The 17,224-nt window shown below is 32.8% G+C and overlaps 5 protein-coding genes and 2 non-coding genes across 7 annotated transcripts; 4 read left to right on the top strand and 3 right to left on the bottom strand.

Annotated features, from left to right (window-relative positions):
* Positions 1-205: 205 nt before the first annotated feature.
* Positions 206-290, bottom strand: LOC119371144 (small nucleolar RNA U30). The gene has a single exon (XR_005178713.1). It is a non-coding gene; the product is annotated as a small nucleolar RNA U30 (small nucleolar RNA).
* A 427-nt stretch (positions 291-717) lies between these two features.
* On the bottom strand, positions 718-1,592 carry LOC105630359 (uncharacterized). The gene is made up of 2 exons (XR_016318467.1): positions 1,482-1,592; positions 718-917 (listed from the first exon to the last, which is right to left on the bottom strand). It is a non-coding gene; the product is annotated as an uncharacterized LOC105630359 (transcript).
* Positions 1,593-2,936: 1,344 nt separating this feature from the next.
* On the top strand, positions 2,937-4,646 carry PE11 (pectinesterase 11). Its single transcript, XM_020677886.3, has 5 exons — positions 2,937-3,166; positions 3,271-3,430; positions 3,549-3,737; positions 3,850-4,091; positions 4,434-4,646. The coding sequence occupies exons 1-5, from the start codon at positions 2,937-2,939 to the stop codon at positions 4,636-4,638; spliced, it is 1,026 nt and encodes a 341-aa protein (XP_020533545.3). The 3' UTR covers positions 4,639-4,646.
* Positions 4,647-5,411: 765 nt separating this feature from the next.
* Positions 5,412-7,813, top strand: LOC105630153 (laccase-11). Its single transcript, XM_020677862.2, has 6 exons — positions 5,412-5,574; positions 5,668-5,819; positions 5,907-6,151; positions 6,255-6,383; positions 6,462-7,385; positions 7,479-7,813. Exons 1-6 carry the CDS (start codon positions 5,473-5,475, stop codon positions 7,607-7,609), a joined length of 1,683 nt encoding a protein of 560 aa, XP_020533521.1. The 5' UTR covers positions 5,412-5,472; the 3' UTR covers positions 7,610-7,813.
* A 71-nt stretch (positions 7,814-7,884) lies between these two features.
* On the bottom strand, positions 7,885-9,950 carry LOC105630151 (syntaxin-112). The gene is made up of 3 exons (XM_012211871.3): positions 9,655-9,950; positions 9,170-9,240; positions 7,885-9,051 (listed from the first exon to the last, which is right to left on the bottom strand). The coding sequence occupies exon 3, from the start codon at positions 9,027-9,029 to the stop codon at positions 8,136-8,138; it is 894 nt and encodes a 297-aa protein (XP_012067261.1). The 5' UTR covers positions 9,030-9,051; positions 9,170-9,240; positions 9,655-9,950; the 3' UTR covers positions 7,885-8,135.
* A 47-nt stretch (positions 9,951-9,997) lies between these two features.
* On the top strand, positions 9,998-13,284 carry LOC105630150 (NmrA-like negative transcriptional regulator family protein). The gene is made up of 5 exons (XM_012211870.4): positions 9,998-10,247; positions 10,355-10,489; positions 11,379-11,616; positions 11,717-11,920; positions 12,729-13,284. The coding sequence occupies exons 1-5, from the start codon at positions 10,065-10,067 to the stop codon at positions 12,893-12,895; spliced, it is 927 nt and encodes a 308-aa protein (XP_012067260.1). The 5' UTR covers positions 9,998-10,064; the 3' UTR covers positions 12,896-13,284.
* A 1,930-nt stretch (positions 13,285-15,214) lies between these two features.
* LOC105630149 (phenylcoumaran benzylic ether reductase POP1) lies at positions 15,215-16,828 on the top strand. Its single transcript, XM_012211869.4, has 5 exons — positions 15,215-15,534; positions 15,623-15,757; positions 15,842-16,079; positions 16,170-16,373; positions 16,513-16,828. The coding sequence occupies exons 1-5, from the start codon at positions 15,352-15,354 to the stop codon at positions 16,677-16,679; spliced, it is 927 nt and encodes a 308-aa protein (XP_012067259.1). The 5' UTR covers positions 15,215-15,351; the 3' UTR covers positions 16,680-16,828.
* Positions 16,829-17,224: the final 396 nt, after the last annotated feature.

Genomic DNA, 17,224 nt, shown 5'->3' with positions numbered 1-17,224 from the left:
ATTTCTTGTATATATAATTAAAAATGCATATCTGATATTAATTATAAGCTACCAAAATGAAAAAATACAAACCAAAAGACTGGAAAATCCGCAGGAAAAATCTCATTTCTAACAGAAATTTCAAATTCAAACTAATTCACCAAAACTTTTCAAAAAACAGAATAAAGAGAAACGCTGAAAATCGAAAAAGGAGTAAGAGAAGAATGCTCAGACTGTTTAAGAATGGAATAGAGGATTTGTCCTCATACTGATTATCAGATTAACGAGATTATAATCTAATCGTCATTGCATCTTCTCTTTCTTTACATAAATTAAAAGATAGGAATAATAAAAGAAAAGTCATTGCAGATGAAACAGAATAGCAGACCTTATTTTCCGAAGCGACGCAGCTGCTGTCGAGATAATAGGGTTTGGCTTTCCGAGCTAGTTTTATAGTGAAAAGGGACACAGTTTATAATTACTAAAACACCCTCCTATCAAGGCCCTAATAATAGCCCAATTTTAATTAGGTTTGTTGATTTGAATACAGTCCGGCCCAAAAGAATCACAAAGATGACGTGTGCAATTATATAACATCAACAAGAGCAACTCGCATTCATTTTTGTGTATACATAAATTTCAACGCCTAATTAGGGTTTTTATCCCAAATTGGGATCTTAGCAATTTTGATAGCACAAATACAGATTCAACTATTGGTGCCGCAGGCAGAACCAAGCGTTCAAAAGCTATATCTATAGCTTTGTCAACCTGTGCACTTTGTGTCTTTCCTGTTTTACAAAAAGTGGCAAAATGCTCACAATTTTTCATAATAAGCTCATATTCGCCAAACCCATCTTGCAGTAACCTGTAGGCAGTTTGCACAACTTCATAAGATGGTTTTGAATTTCCATTATAATCCTTCACCTGCAATGAGTCACCTGAAAGGAAGCAATCAAGGCAGGTTTTTACCACTCCATAGTGTATATTTGTGTCATAGCCACATACTTGGCAAGCTGGATTTTTAGAGCTTTTAATTCCTGTAGAGGTGGTGAAATGAATCACATATTTGATTCCATGTAGCTCTCCCACATATATTCCTGCCATTGTTAAGTATTCAAATAACATTCTACTTTGAGTTTATTGTAAATTATACATGTAAGGAACTCTAATATACTTTGAGCCTTTTTAACATTGATGTAAAATTATTTTCCCAAAAAAACATAATTTTCATGTTGCTTTTATAATGCTGATTTTTGTGTATCGATAAAATTATTCCACTCGTGATCCAGAGATCATAAGTTCGAGCAAAGGAAATAATTTTCTCATTTTATAAGAAAAACTGTAAATATTAACAATTCCCGTGAGGTACTTGATACACGAACTTCAAATTAAAGATAATATAAGCTCTATTAAATATTTTTAACATAACAATTTTTCAACATCTATGTCAAACCAAATTTTGAAAACAAACAAAAATATATGGCTTTGCAAAGTAGACTAACCATGGTGGGAGTAACCCTTAAATCTTCTTATAGCAAAGATATGATCACCCGGTTGGAGCTGGAGGGAGGTCTCAACCATTTCCCTCAATTTATCAACTTTTTACATAGATGAATTTGTAATTGAAATTATAAACTTATATAGATCTCCTTCTTCTTGTTAAGTTATTAACTTTTCATAGAATCTGATTCTAATGAGTAACGTCTTTGGTTAGGAATTTTTATTTTTCACTTTAAAATTAAGGCATTTTATTATTCCGATGCTTAAAAAATAAATCACAATATAGAATTTATTCCTCACGATCAAATGTCTGGAGTGAATATGAAAATAAATCGAGAAAAGATAAAATTAAGACAAACTGAACGAATTAAATTGAACCAATTTGATTTAATATTTCTTTTTATCACTAATTGTGTTTATTACAATATTTTCATTTTATGTAATTATATTTTTTTCTGTACACTATTGAACATCGTTTATTTTATTTTTTAACTAATTGAATTTAGATTTTTAGGCAAGAAACCAAATAACCAATCAAATTAAATTATATATAGGTGTGTGTATACACAGTAAACTGAATTGAAATAATCGGAATTTGAATAATCCAAATAATACAATGCTTAATGGATGAAAAATAGACAATTAGTGATTGCACAATCAAACTGGAAACAAATAAAAACTGCTCCTGTTAACCTAAATCATGTCCACCAGCAGTTGCTTATGTTGCTTGTTACTGTTAACAAGAGATTAAGGAACAATAAATCAAGAAATGCACCCAATTTCTCCTGGTTTTTAGGATACAATGCCTTTAAATTAAAGCTACTTGTTGAAATGGTTGCAGCCTGCACCTCTTTTTTAATTAAGAATTAAAATTTTAATAACTAATTAATTAATTATTGGAAGAAAACTAAATAATTAAAGAGTCATATTTTTGTAAGTTTGTTTTAGAAATAAAAAATTAAGGTGGTAGAATAATTTTTTTTAACAAAAATTTGGTAGTCTAATGAGCTGCCAATCAAAAACACTAAAATGGGATTATCATTTAATTAAGCTCGTTTACGTTTTATCTGGCGGGCGACATTTCTTCATTTCGAATTAATACACTTCACCATTAATATTTTTATCAGATAATCTTCAGTTAATGATTATAGTAACACCTAGAGTACGTTTTCAATCAATTAATTCATTCTGATTTGAATACACATTCTTACGTTAAGACAGCCATCTTTAGTTTGAATTTCAACAGTAAGAAATCGGCTACAGGCCATTAACTAGGAATGTTCCATATTATAATTAAGGTCATAACTAAGCCAGAAAGGTCTCTTCAGTCTTCTTTAATCAGTGTGTGTATATAATATATAGAACGCTAAGTTCCTTTCCCAGCTTAATTACATTCGCTAAACCATTGTTTAAGAACATTATTTCATTTCTCTTCGGACTCCTGCCAATTTTCGCACATGGGTTCACCTGAAATGAAGATTAGAGGTTATAATCTTGTAATTTTAGCTCATATTATTGCTTTAGGTTCTTTCATGGTTTCAGCTTCCGTAGATTTGTCAACTGCTATTCTTATAAGGGTGGATCAGTCTGGTAAAGGAGATTTCAAGAAAATACAAGATGCCATTGATTCTGTTCCTCCTAATAATTCTAACTTGGTTTTCATTTGGGTTAAGCCAGGAATTTACAGGTTTGTATCTGCAAATTCTTCATTATTCATACTAAATCAATGGGTAATTGTAATTTTGCTTTAAAAATATTGTAATTCTCTTCATTATATGTGCATGTAAACAGAGAACAAGTAGTTGTGCCTGCTGATAAGCCCTTCATAACATTAAGCGGCAATGATGCTAACACCACCATAATAACATGGAGCGACGGAGGGGACATTATAAAGTCTCCAACACTTTCTGTACTTGCTTCAGATTTTGTTGGACGATTACTCACTGTCCAGGTATAACATTATTACGACGGTGGCAAATTTGGTATAACCGTAAATTAAGTTACTCCTCTTGAGACTCGAGAATTAATTAAATGAATTGGTTGGTTTGTGATTAATTGACTGTGTGCAGAATACATATGGAAATGGTGATAGAGCAGTTGCAGTAAGAGTAACAGGAGATAGAGCAGCATTCTATGGTTGCAGAATTCTGTCTTACCAAGATACTCTTTTGGATGAAAGCGGATCACACTATTACAGCAGTTGCTACATCGAAGGAGCTACAGATTTCATTTGTGGAAATGCTGCTTCACTTTTTGAGGTGATGATTGTATATATATATATATATATATATATATATATATATATATATACACACACAATATGTTATTTTGATTGTTCTTTAAATAAATATATATTGATTGATTATGCAGAGGTGCCATGTGCATTCGATTTCAAAAAACAATGGATCAATAACAGCTCAACACAGGAACTCTCCATCGGAGAATACTGGGTTTATCTTCTTGGGTTGCAAGATCACAGGCGTTGCAACTGCAAGTTCGTACTTAGGAAGGCCATGGGGTGATTATTCTAGAGTGGTTTTTGCCCTTAATTACATCTCTGGCGCCATTGTCCCAACTGGATGGGATAGTTGGGCTGGCCTTACTAAGCAAAGGTATAAATTAATTTTCCCATATTAAATTAGGGTTGATCCTAATTTGCTTTAGATCATATGAATAATGTTGCAATTGACCCAATTTTTATTAGAAGCAAATTGGTCGGGGGAGAGTTTAATTTTAAACCATATTTAATTAACAATTCACGTGCTACTTTTTAGAATTGAAAATCGTCTTGAATCGACTGAAATTATAATTGGTCTGATGACAATGATTCCACTTATGGTTCCGGTTTTTATGATATACAATCTAAAATAAATTAATAATTAGAATAAGAATATGTTGCTTTGACAATTACTAATTTATTTAATTGTTTTGTTGGCAAATGATAATGTGTACAGTACGGTGTTCTATGGGGAGTACAAGAATTATGGTCCGGGAGCGAAGACGTCGGAAAGGGTAGAATGGTCACACAGCTTATCGAGTGAAGAGGCTGCTCAATTCTTGACAAAGGACATAATTGGGGGCCCAACTTGGCTTAGGTCTTCACCAACCTACTTCAAGACTGGCTCTTCTATTATCAAGGCCCATGCTTCCAATAACTAGAAAAAACTACTTTGATGGCTTCTACATATATATATATATATATATATATATATATATATGCACATGCATAATTAATTATTTATTATTAATTATAATATTCCATTGTAGATATTACATTCATTTATATTCCTCTAAATGAAAGAGGCTATATTAACACAAGATTCTTTTGTAAATATTCACAAATTAATACGAATGAATTATTTCTTTTATCCTCTTACACCTTATATATATATATATATTATTCATTAGAATGCTCAACAGATCGAAATAACATTATGAATTAATCTAACACACTTGTTTTAGTTTATAATGTAATTCCTAATAACAGATCGAAATAACATTTTGGCAAATTATCATGTAATTCCTAATAACAAATAAAATATAATAATTGGAGCAGCCTTACAAAACTCAATAAAGAGAGAACCATATAATAGAAACAATATAATATTCCAACAAATAGAAAACCATGAAACCTTAGAAGCAAGGTTCTTATTTGATAACCAAACTGTTAAGCAAGGAGAAAGCTTATGGTTGGCTTAGAGTAGCTCTCATGCTCTTAAAATGGCTTCTTCTATATATATATATAGCATGAGGCATGAGGCTTCTCAGTTCTTTTTTTCATCTTCAAGTTGAATTAATCCTTCATGTCTCTATCAGTTTCTTGCTTACAAGCTTTGGTATTGGGCTCTCTACCTAATTCAACACCACCTTCCTCTGCTAACAAACTGATGTTCTATTCTATTTTTCAAGCACTATATATAACTTTTATCACTTTTACTCTCTTTGTCTCATCCTATAACATAATTCCTTTTAATAATTGGACCCAGAGAGAAAATGGCTCTAACTAAAAGAGCATTTTATTTTCTCTTTTCTTGCTTAATTCTATTTATAATTTCTCTACCAGTTGAAGCTGATGTTAAGAAATACCAATTTGATGTGAGTTACTAAAAATTAGTTTGGCATCGTAAATTTGCTTAATTCCATTTTTTTGTTTAGTTGTTGCATGCTTTGCTTTCCTTTTTCTTGCAGATTCAAGTGAAAAATGTTAGCAGATTGTGTCATGCCAAGCCAATTGTGACAGTCAACGGGAGATTTCCAGGGCCAACAATATATGCTAGAGAAGGAGATAGGGTTCTTATAAATGTCACTAACCATGCACAATATAACATGTCTATCCATTGGTAATGGTTAAGAAGTATATAATATTAATAATATTAATGTAAAATAGAGTTTTTCAATAATAAAAGTTAATATTTTGGTGTATGCAGGCATGGACTAAAGCAGTTTCGCAATGGCTGGGCAGATGGACCTGCATATATAACACAGTGTCCTATAAAAACAGGCAATAGTTACACATATGATTTTAATATAACAGGCCAAAGAGGAACTCTGTGGTGGCATGCACATATCTTTTGGCTAAGGGCTACTGTCTATGGTGCTATTGTTATAATGCCTCAACTTGGAACCCCATTTCCTTTCCCTCAGCCTGAGAGAGAAGAAGTTCTCCTTCTAGGTACGATATTCGACTAATTGCTTGATTATTTGTATAAACTTTTTAACCAAAAAAGTGTTAAAACTTAACATTTTTAAGGTATTTGGTCTAACTGATGGTGTAGGAGAATGGTGGAACAATGATGTGGAACAGCTAGTTAACCAAGGGAACAAGCTGGGGTTGCCACCAAATGCATCTGATGCACATACTATCAATGGAAAACCAGGGCCACTTTTCCCATGTTCAGAGAAACGTGAGTGTATATATATTAGCAATTTTTAGCTATTAGGAGAGTCTAATTAAGAAATAAGCTGAAACTATTTCTTAACAGATACATTTGCTATGGAGGTCGAACAAGGGAAGACGTATCTCTTAAGAATCATTAATGCTGCACTTAACGACGAGCTTTTCTTTGCTGTTGCTGGTCATAATTTGACAGTAGTAGAAATTGATGCAGTTTACACCAAACCCTTTACAACTCAAGCAATTCTAATAGCACCAGGCCAGACCACAAGCGTTCTAATTCAAGCAACACAATCGCCTGGCCGATATTTTATGGCTGCTAGGCCTTTCATGGATGCACCAATTTCTATTGACAACAAAACTGCTACTGCTATATTACAATATAAAGGCATCCCAAATACTATTCTCCCTATCCTTCCTCAGCTTCCTTCACCAAATGACACAGCTTTTGCGCTAGACTATAATTCCAAGCTTAGAAGCTTGAATTCTAAACAATTCCCAGCAAATGTACCTCTTAAAGTTGACAGGCATCTTCTTTTCACAGCTGGTTTAGGGATAAACGCTTGTCCTTCTTGCTTAAATGGAACAAAACTAACTGCTTCTTTGAACAATATCACTTTTGTGATGCCTCAAATTGGTCTGCTTCAAGCTCATTACTTCAAAATCAAAGGTGTTTTTAGAACAGATTTTCCAGATAATCCTCCAACTCCATTTAATTACACTGGTGCTCCTCTTACTGCTAATCTTGGCACTACCTTAGGCACTAGGCTTAGTAAAATTGCTTATAATTCAACAGTGCAATTAGTACTGCAAGACACAAATCTTCTTACTGTCGAATCTCACCCTTTTCATTTACATGGCTACAATTTCTTTGTTGTGGGAACTGGAATTGGAAATTTTGATCCTAAGAAGGATCCTGCAAAATTTAACTTGGTTGATCCTCCTGAAAGAAACACAGTTGGAGTACCTACTGGGGGATGGACTGCAGTAAGGTTCCGCGCAGATAATCCAGGTACTTATTATATTAATAAAAGTACTTAAAAAGTTCAAATAAACTCTAAATCAGCAATTTAGTGTCTTGATTTGCTTTTGTTTTGGTTTTTAGGGGTTTGGTTTATGCATTGTCACTTGGAACTACATACAAGCTGGGGTTTGAAAACAGCATTTGTTGTTGAGAATGGAAATGGACCAGATGAATCTGTATTGCCTCCACCTCAGGATCTCCCTCTGTGTTGATAAACAGAGTGTTCAAAGAGAATGGTTAACTATCTTTTGAAATGACAATTCCCATTTCATAATTCCTTGAAGAGGTGAAATAATTAGATTGGAGGCTCATTTACCAAAATAGGTAACATAATTAAACATTTCAATTTGTAACCAATTGAAATTGTAATTGTAACTAAAAGTGAAATTGTTATGCAATAAAATTATTGTTCTGCAGTGGCATTGTTTTTAAGCCTGGCAAATTCTTCAGAAAAGCTTGTCATATGAAATATAAAATTCAACATGTGTAACCTCAAACAAGCTTTGATATTTCAAAGTAAGTGATAAAGGAACACTCTCCAACAAAAATTAATCTCTCACTCTCTAACTAATCTGTCCAAATATCAAATTACACAGAAAAACAAACACTACGAGACAGTCATCAAAATGCATTAAAACTCAAAATGACAGAAAAAACATTTAATTCTATTTACCAGTGTAAAACTTCATTCTTGCAGGAGAAAATCTCTATTACTTGTAGATATTGCCCGACTTTACTTCAAGAAGCCAAAATGGATACGAAAATTATCAACAGAATCAGCAAAAGTATACCAATCCAACAACCCCAGTTGTATCTCTTCTTTTTCATTTGCTTAGCATAGTATAGCCCATTGGTACCGCCATTAATGTAATTTGCACCACGAACTACGTTCTCTTCAATGTTATCGATCTCATCACCTTGAGTCTCTACCAAAACAGCCATATCAAGGAAAACTCGATGCAACTCAGTTAAGCTTCTTTGTATCTCCTTCAAAGCCTCATGCCTTTCTTGATTCTCCATTATCAAATCTTCTTTCCCTTCAAAAATCTTCCCTTGCCCTCCTCCTGCAAACATCTTCTCTAACAATTCCTCACTCGGTTGTTCACCAGTCACATTATAATAACTCCTTTGAAGCACTTCTTTATGATCGTTCAAGATCTTTGCTCTCAATTCTTGAAAATCATGCATCATGTCTTTCAATTTAATTCTCAAGCCATTGGTCACTGAAACCCGGGTTCTATCAATAGGGCTACCTTCTTTATAAGCCTTGGATAAGCTTCTATTCTCCTTATTAGACTTGTCAAGTGATTCCAATCTTGACTTGATACTCTTGGCTTTTTTTAGAATGGCGACCATATCTGAATTTATTCTATCTCTAATTCCTTTAAGCACTTTAGTACTGTGAGTGGATTTTGAGTCTTCATTTAGGCCTTGAAGGTCACGAAGAAGATTGGTTATTTCTTCCATGTCAATCTTGATTGCATTTACTTCTTCAAAGAATTTGGTGAGATTCTGTTCTTCAGTAGGGTTTAGTTGGCCCATTTCTATGTCATGTTCAGATTCCAGATCTTTCATGGCTTGTTTCTTGAGTTCTACGTAGTTGAGGAATGATTTAGTCATTAAATCATTCATTTTGCAGTCTATAAATACCCACCTGCAAAGATAGAATTTTTTGAGAATTGGAACAGTGTATAATAAAATTGACAAAAATTCAAGAGAAACAAGAAAGAAGAAACTATTAATTAATGTAAAAGGAAAATTTAGAAGAATACCACAAAAATCGATCAACAAGGAAAGATCGATTAAATTGTAGTAGTTGTTGCTTCTCTCTCCAACTAGAAACCTGAAACGAAAAAAGTAAAGAATCTGATTATAGAACAACAGGAGAAAAATAAACTGATAGAACACTTAAGACGATCTAAATAGGAACTATTATTTTATGTAAAAAAAAAAAAAAAAATTCGAAGAATCATAACAGAATATGAAATGTTAAACTTTCTTTTTCCAGTTCATTCGTTGCTTGATTTTCCCTGCAACCAAACGAAATTTGGGTCTGAAAATCTTATGATGAACATGATCAGCTTTGAGTTCTAAATTCTAAATTCAGTAACCCAACAAAGCAGAGTTCTTGAGTGGAAAACAAGAATCAGAAATGGCAATTCTAGAATTATCCTTTCAGTTCCAGAATTTCCAGTCTAAACTAGATTAATAAGGAAAGAAAGAAAGAAAGAAAGAAAGATGACGAAATTGAAGAAACCTTGAAGAAATTGATGATCTTGGCGGAGAAATAACAGTCTAAAGCTTTAATCTTTTATCGGGAAATGTCTCTTTGAGAAAGAGTTTTCAAAGAGAAGAAACCTGAACAAATGATGAGATTTGAGAGAAGGCTAGAATCTCTGCAACTTATAAGGGTAAAATCATATGAGATAGAGAGTAGGAGAGGAAGTCATCAATGGCTCTGGTTTCTGTTACGCTTTCTTGGGTTTTCAAATTTCAAATTTTATAAGGGTTCTAGGAGGCAAGCCGTTTCAGTTTCGGTTACTCATGTAAGAGTCCATTTTGCCCCCATATGAAACGGCGCCGTTTCAACCATGAAAGTGAACAGATTGTGAATCCACGCGCCGCCTAAATCCAAATGCATTGCAGAACAGAAGCGAAGGGAACAAAATGGAGAAGAAGAGCAGAGTACTGATAATTGGAGCAACTGGAAATTTAGGGTACCATTTAGCACAGTTTAGCCTCCAATTCTGTCACCCAACTTTTATTCTTGTTAGAGACTCTGCTTTCACTGATCTTATCAAACTACAAAAGATAAATACTCTTTGTCATGCTGGTGCCACGGCAGTCAGGGTCTCTCTCTCTCTCCGAATTTTTTTAATAGTGTTTTTCTGGTTTTTTGATGCGGAAAGATTCAATTTTTTGTTTATTTGGTTGTTTTGGTTTGTGGGGATCTCTAGGGGTCTTTGGAGGATGAGAAGAGTCTTGTTGAGGCAGTGAAGCTAGTAGATGTTGTGATATGTTCAATTCCATCCAAACAGGTTCTTGATCAGAAGCTTCTTATCAAAGCTATTAAAAGAGCTGGGTGCATTAAGGTTGTTATTGCTGCTCTCATTTTTTGTTTCTTTTTCATGGTCTTTTTGTTTGCTTCTGCTAAGGACTAACAGTGATGCATTGGTAAAAGAAACTAGAGTACTGATATATATTTGTACAAAATATGAACTTAGTTTGACATAGAAAAACCTAAACGAAGAGCCTAGGAAATTTTGTTCTATATTTATTTACAGCTTTTGTCGTATAGCAATTAGAACATGAATGCGTATGCTAAAAAAAATCGTGTTTCTAATTCCCTTTCCAAGAAAGCTTTATCTTTGCCCAAAACCTGAATTGTTGAGATAATTGGAAATAATGATGGTCTTGCTATTAAACACTGGCAAGCAGTTATCTGAAAGCATAGGCTACTAGAAAAAAGTGGTACAATACAAATAACCAATTTTTATTTACAAGAACTTTGTTGGACAGCTTACGTATATGAAGAACTACTAACTAGACAAATGATCTTGTTTGAACATGCATGACTATATTGTTCCTTTTCATTGAGTTGAATGCACTTCGTTTCTTCTTCTTCTGTGATGTATTTATGTTTGTATCTTTTCTTGTCAAAATTATAAATAGGAAGTCATAGAAATTGCTCCTTGTTCATTTGTTAGTGGAAGTTGTTTATCCAACTGTTAGTTATATACATATTGTTGAAAAGTACCAACAATGAATATACACTCAAAAGCAAATTAAGCATGAAGAAAATTTCTTTGGGAAGTAAAATATGAATTTTGCTCTTTAGCATTCCTGTATGTCTAATGTGATGTATGCTAAGAATATTTGTTAATGGATTTGAGGAGGGAAAGGCAAAGGAATGTAGGAGTCCCTAATTAAAAGCCTGCTTCTCTTGTTCAGTAATATAGATGTGTGTGATAATGGTTACAGAAATTCATTCCGTCAGAATTTGGAGCAGATCCAGATAAGACTCAAATTTCTCACATGGACTACAACTTTTATTCACGGAAGTCTGAGATTCGACGTCTTATAGAAGCTGAGGGCATTTCCTATACTTACATCTGCTGCAACTTATTGATGCGCTATTTACTTCCATCACTAATTCAACCTGGTTTGGAAACTCCACCAAGGGATAAGGTTACAGTGTTTGGAGATGGGAACGTTAAAGGTCCACTACATGAGATCCAAATAAGCAACATATTGTTGATATTCTAGCCTGTTAGGAAGTTATTACCTACGGAATCCTGATAGATGCAGTTTCATTGTAGGTGTCTTTATGAAGGATGAAGATGTTGCGGCCTTCACAATTTGCACAATCGATGATCCACGTACGCTAAACAAGGCGTTATATTTGAGGCCTCCAGGAAATGTCTATTCAATGAATGAGCTGGTCGAGATTTGGGAAAGTAAGATTGGGAAAAAGCTTGAAAAGATTTATGTACCAGAAGACCAACTTCTCATGAAAATCAAAGGTATTAAAAGTTTTATATTGATACGACCTATAGGCTAGACTGCTAGAGTAACTTCTTATTGTTGCACGAATGAAATAAATAATAACATAAACTAAGGTTAATTACTTCTAAAGTTGCTTGTAATTTCCATAATGCCTGTATATAACAATAACTACTTGATCCAAAAATATTTATCTGCATGGTGACTTTAACACGAAGTAATAGCTTCACCTTATAACATGTTCACTATATTTGAAATATTTATTTTGGATTGTGTTCACTTAATGATGATCTAGCTACGAACGTAACTGAACGGAGACAAAAGATTCATATATCCGACCTCAACTAGTCTAGGCTTAGGGCTGTTTTGTCATTGTCTGTCTTATGCTTGGTTATTTCATAAAGCAAACGATTTTAAGAATTCAAAATTTTTTTACGTAAATTATTTTCATTTTCAAAATTTCTTTGTTCCCCTATTTTATGCTTGCTTATTTCTAGCTATTATGATCCCTACTGGTTTGGGATTGAGACTTAGTTGTTGTTGTTGTGTATTGTGTACGCCAATCATTGGGTTGCGGTATTTGTATTAGCTTGTTAGATGCACAGATGATGGACTTGCTTACAATTTATGCAATTTGTGATGGGTTTCTTCTGGACCAATATCAAAAAGAATGCCCTTGTCTTATTTGTTCGTGCTTTTCACCTCCGTCTGATTTATTTGATTTGCTCTTCTTTGTGATCCCAAAATATGTACTTTATAATGTTTATTCCATTCCAGAGACAATTATATTTATACAATTAATCTGACTTTTGCATACTTAAATTGCAGAAACTCCATATCCAGACAACATGATTCTGATCTTTATATACTCGGTCTTTATAAAAGGCGATCACACATATTTTGACATTGAATCTACCGGAGGGGTAGATGGGATGCAACTATACCCACAGCTAAAATACACAACGATCAGCGAATATTTGGAGACCTTAGTGTAACATTGGAGTGATCCTAAGTCCTACTTCAAGCTTCTTTATTTGCTTGCGACCTCTTTGATTTAGGGACTAACAAAGCGGTTATTGAAGCTGATTGAAATGGGAAGAAGAAACATTTGCATAAGAAACTTACTACCCTGTATTAGTAGAACTCTATGTTGTATTATTTGTGTAATGCATAATTAAATTGTTTTTGATAATTAATTCCTTCTGATGGCCGGTACCATGTTGTCCTTTCAATTTCTATAGGTTCTGGTTGATTTAGCTTGAAGTGCTTTACCAATGGCAGACCATTGAGTGCCATGATTCATTAGAAGTTTGTAATAACACATGCACTATGGCTATGAATTGTAATTTTTGGTTTATGAGTAGATAATTGGCTTTTATTTGAAGACGCAAATTGGTTTATATTTATAATATATTGCATTCTGGAAGTCTTATTATTCCAATATGAAATTTCTGTCCTAGCCTTTTGGATTACATGGAGAGGAAATGGTTGGGAAAAGTCTTTAAGTTTACTTGATCTTCCATTCAAACTTGTTGGCTGTCTTATAAACTTTTCCTTTAAGATAGAATATTTATATTCCCATATGAAAAAAATTATGTTGCAAGTGGACTTCCAATCTTCAAGGTAACATAATAAAGAATGGTATTAGATTTGAAGTGATCTAAATTGGGGTCTGGCATTGTTTTCATACTCTATTCAGATATTTTACTTAGTAGATTGAGATTTGAATAATTATACGAGATAAAAAGTATTTTAGTCAAATCAAAAAGTATTTTGTTACTCTAACGTCACGTTTTGAATATTTTAAAAAATAATAAATAGTATTTTTTTTTCATTTTTATCCTCCTTTTCTATTAAAAAAATAAAATAAAATGTCTATTATTTTTTTTTCCAATTTTTCTTTTATTAAGTTAAATGTTATCCTTTTTTTATCATTTCTCAAATTGAACCGAACAGAGCGTCTTTTTCTGGCTCTCTCTTTCTTGTGTTTTTTTAGATTTTGTTTTTAAACCACCGCTGACTGTCTTCTTTGGTCTGCGGTGGTTTCTTTTTATATCTCTCTATCGTTTTTCTTTATTTTATCTAGTTTTCTTTCTAATAATTTCTAAACTAATAATTATTTGGAACAAAATTTGGATTTAGTCTTTTAGATTTGTAGATCTTGAGTGTTTTTGCTATCCTCTTAGTGGGATTATTAATTTTTTCCTTTCATAGGGTTATTCGTCATTGTTGAGGAGTTTTTATATGGATCTTTTATTTCTCAGGTAGTTCGAAAGACAAGATAGATCGTAGGTTGTTTGTAGTTGGAGACTTCAAATCTTCGAGTTTGGGTAAGTTTCTTTTATCAATGGAGTCTGATAGTGCGGTCTGTTCCTCCATTAAAGTTTGGTTATTAAACTCTTTTACGGATATCAATTGTAACAAATTTTCGAAAAAATAATATTCGGAACAATATTTTGAAAGGTTTCTTTTATTGTCCTGTCTCAAAATAGACTAGTTTTTATTTGAAAAATTAATCTCTTCTACAAAGATCAAGAATATCTGCAAACAAAAGATTTCAATTTTTTATATTTGTATTTTTTATTCCTATCGAAATATTATAATGTATTTAATTTATATTCATTATTAATGAATTATTAAGTTTTTTTTTAAAAAAAATTAAATATTATACTAGAAAAGGAGAAAAAAAGTTGTCTAGATGTCAAAAGTAAGCCAAAGTATAAATAATAAAAAGATTTGATATCGTGTTTAATGGGATTAAATCCGAGAACTCTTTTCACATACTCGGTTTGTATCGCTAAATGAGCCTCAACACGTATATATATATATATATATATATATATATATATATATATATATATATATATAGCTTCTTTCCAGTCCTTTTCCTTCTCTATTTACCCCCTCCTTTTCAATTAGTAAGTAGCAATTTTCTATCGTGTTAGTGTTGGATTAGTTGACCACTATATAAACAGAGATTGATTTATTTGTTTAATCTGGATCTACGGCATGTCCATAGTCGAAACCATTGAAAATATGAAAGGAAACCATTGAAAATATGAATTTTTATTGAAATGAAGTATAAATAAATAAATAAAAGAAACCACTGGACAAGTGCACAATCATAGGTATAAACCCATTGCAGGAGGTACTTTCCCTTTCTTCTTAATACTAAATTCAACTTGCTTTTCTTTCATACCAAACCGAACTTTCTTCTTTGACATTTCGTCCTCCATTTGAAGATAATAATTTAAAAAAAAAAAAAAAAAAAGAAGACTGCTAATTTTCAGCGTCCATTAACAAGGGCAGGTTCTTTGAACCAGATGCCAAAGCCATGCTATAAGTACTCATTTCCAGCTTCTATATTGACTCACTTATTAATCTAACAATCTCTCACTGTCTTCTAAATCTTTTTCTCTCTTTTACAAAAACTCGCCGGAAAGTTTGAGAAATGGCCTCCAAAAGCAAGATTCTGATCATCGGAGGAACTGGTTACATCGGAAAACATATAGTGGAAGCAAGCGCAAAATCTGGTCATCCAACTTTTGCTCTTGTAAGAGAGTCAACTCTTTCTAGCCCTGCTAAGGCTAACATCATTGAGAATTTCAAGAGCCTGGGCGTCAATTTCTTGATTGTAAGTTCATTTCTTGATTGTAATATAAGAAACAGCTAGCTAGTCTATCAGTTTCTTTCCCTCAACTATTGTTTACTAAATTTTGCAGGGAGATTTATATGATCACGAAAGCTTAGTAAAGGCTTTAAAGCAAGTCGATGTTGTGATCTCTACAGTGGGTCAACTTCAGGTACCTGATCAAGTCAAGATCATAGATGCCATTAAAGAAGCTGGGAACATCAAGGTATGGTTTCTGTTGATCCAACAGCCTGATATCTAGTAGATCTAGATGATTCATATGTTTTTTTTTATAAATATTTTCGAGCAGAGATTCCTTCCTTCAGAGTTTGGAAACGATGTAGATAGAACAAATGCAGTTCAGCCAGTAAAATCAGCATTTGATGACAAAGTTAAGGTTAGAAGAGCCATTGAAGCTTCAGGAATTCCTTATACTTTCGTATCTTCCAACCTTTTTGCTGGCTATGCACTTCCCAATTTGAACCAATTTGGAGCAACTGCTCCTCCAAGAGATAAAGTTGTAATTTTTGGTGATGGAAACGCCAAAGGTAATTTCTTCTTTCTGTCTAAAAAAATAAATTTTCATTTTGTTCAATTGTATATAAATCTTAAGTTGTTTTTTGGTTTGAATTGTACAGCAATTTTCAACAACGAAAATGACATTGGCATTTATACAATAAAAGCTGTGGATGATCCAAGAACCTTGAACAAGATCCTTTACATTAGACCTCCAAACAACATCTACTCTTTCAATGATCTTGTGTCCTTGTGGGAGAGGAAGATTAACGCTACCCTTGAAAGGATCTATGTTCCTGAGGAGCAACTTCTCAAGAATATTCAAGGTTAGTCCTTGATTTTTCTTTCTTTTTTCATAAAATTTTTTCATTAACCAAAATCAATTGCTATGTTTCTAAGATAAATTTGATAAAATGAATAATATGTAACAAGTTTGACATTGTTTGTCTGATTGCTGTGTTGCAGAAGCTGAATTTCCAGTGAACATAATATATGCTTTGGGTCATTCTGTGTATGTGAAGGGAGATCAAACCAACTTTGAGATTGAAGCATCATTTGGAGTTGAAGCTTCAGAGCTTTACCCTGATGTCAAATATACTACTGTGGATGAATACCTTAGTCTCTTCGTCTGAGTTGATCCTTTCAATAATCTCCGGTTGCCATCTTGGGTTTTTCAGTTTCTTTTTTTTCTTTCTTTTAAATGTAATTTCCTTTTTTTAATTTATGCTTTTGGCTTTGTTGTATTTTATGAAAATAAAATGTTATCGCTGTTTTTTTTGCATTGAGCGAGTAAAATTCGACCTTGAATCTATTGTCTTGTTATACATCTATTTACAACTTTGTATGCAAAATGCGTTTAAATATCCAACCTTTAACAAATATCTAAAGTTCTGGATAACAAATATATGGAATTAAAATATAAAATTAATAGTGGAGTTTCTTGGATGACAAAATTAACATGAAAAGAAAAATTGTGTAACACCGCCAACAAGAACTCTTGCTTGAAGAATTTATTGAATACAAATAAAACAAAAAAAAAAAAAAAAAAATCAAATCTATAACACACTATCTCCATATATATGAAGTGAAAAACAATACCATATTATCCATCAAAAACACATCCAAGTTTTGAAATCAGCATCTAATCACTCCCTGATTTGAAAAAGAGTAGTCTCTC

This window comes from Jatropha curcas, chromosome 1 (assembly GCF_041381405.1).
Source record: "Jatropha curcas cultivar XTBG-Jc1 chromosome 1, XTBG_Jcur_1.0, whole genome shotgun sequence".
Taxonomy (NCBI): Eukaryota; Viridiplantae; Streptophyta; class Magnoliopsida; order Malpighiales; family Euphorbiaceae; genus Jatropha; species Jatropha curcas.
Note: the sequence above shows the minus strand (reverse complement) of the source record. Positions and strands in the feature narration are given on the sequence as shown.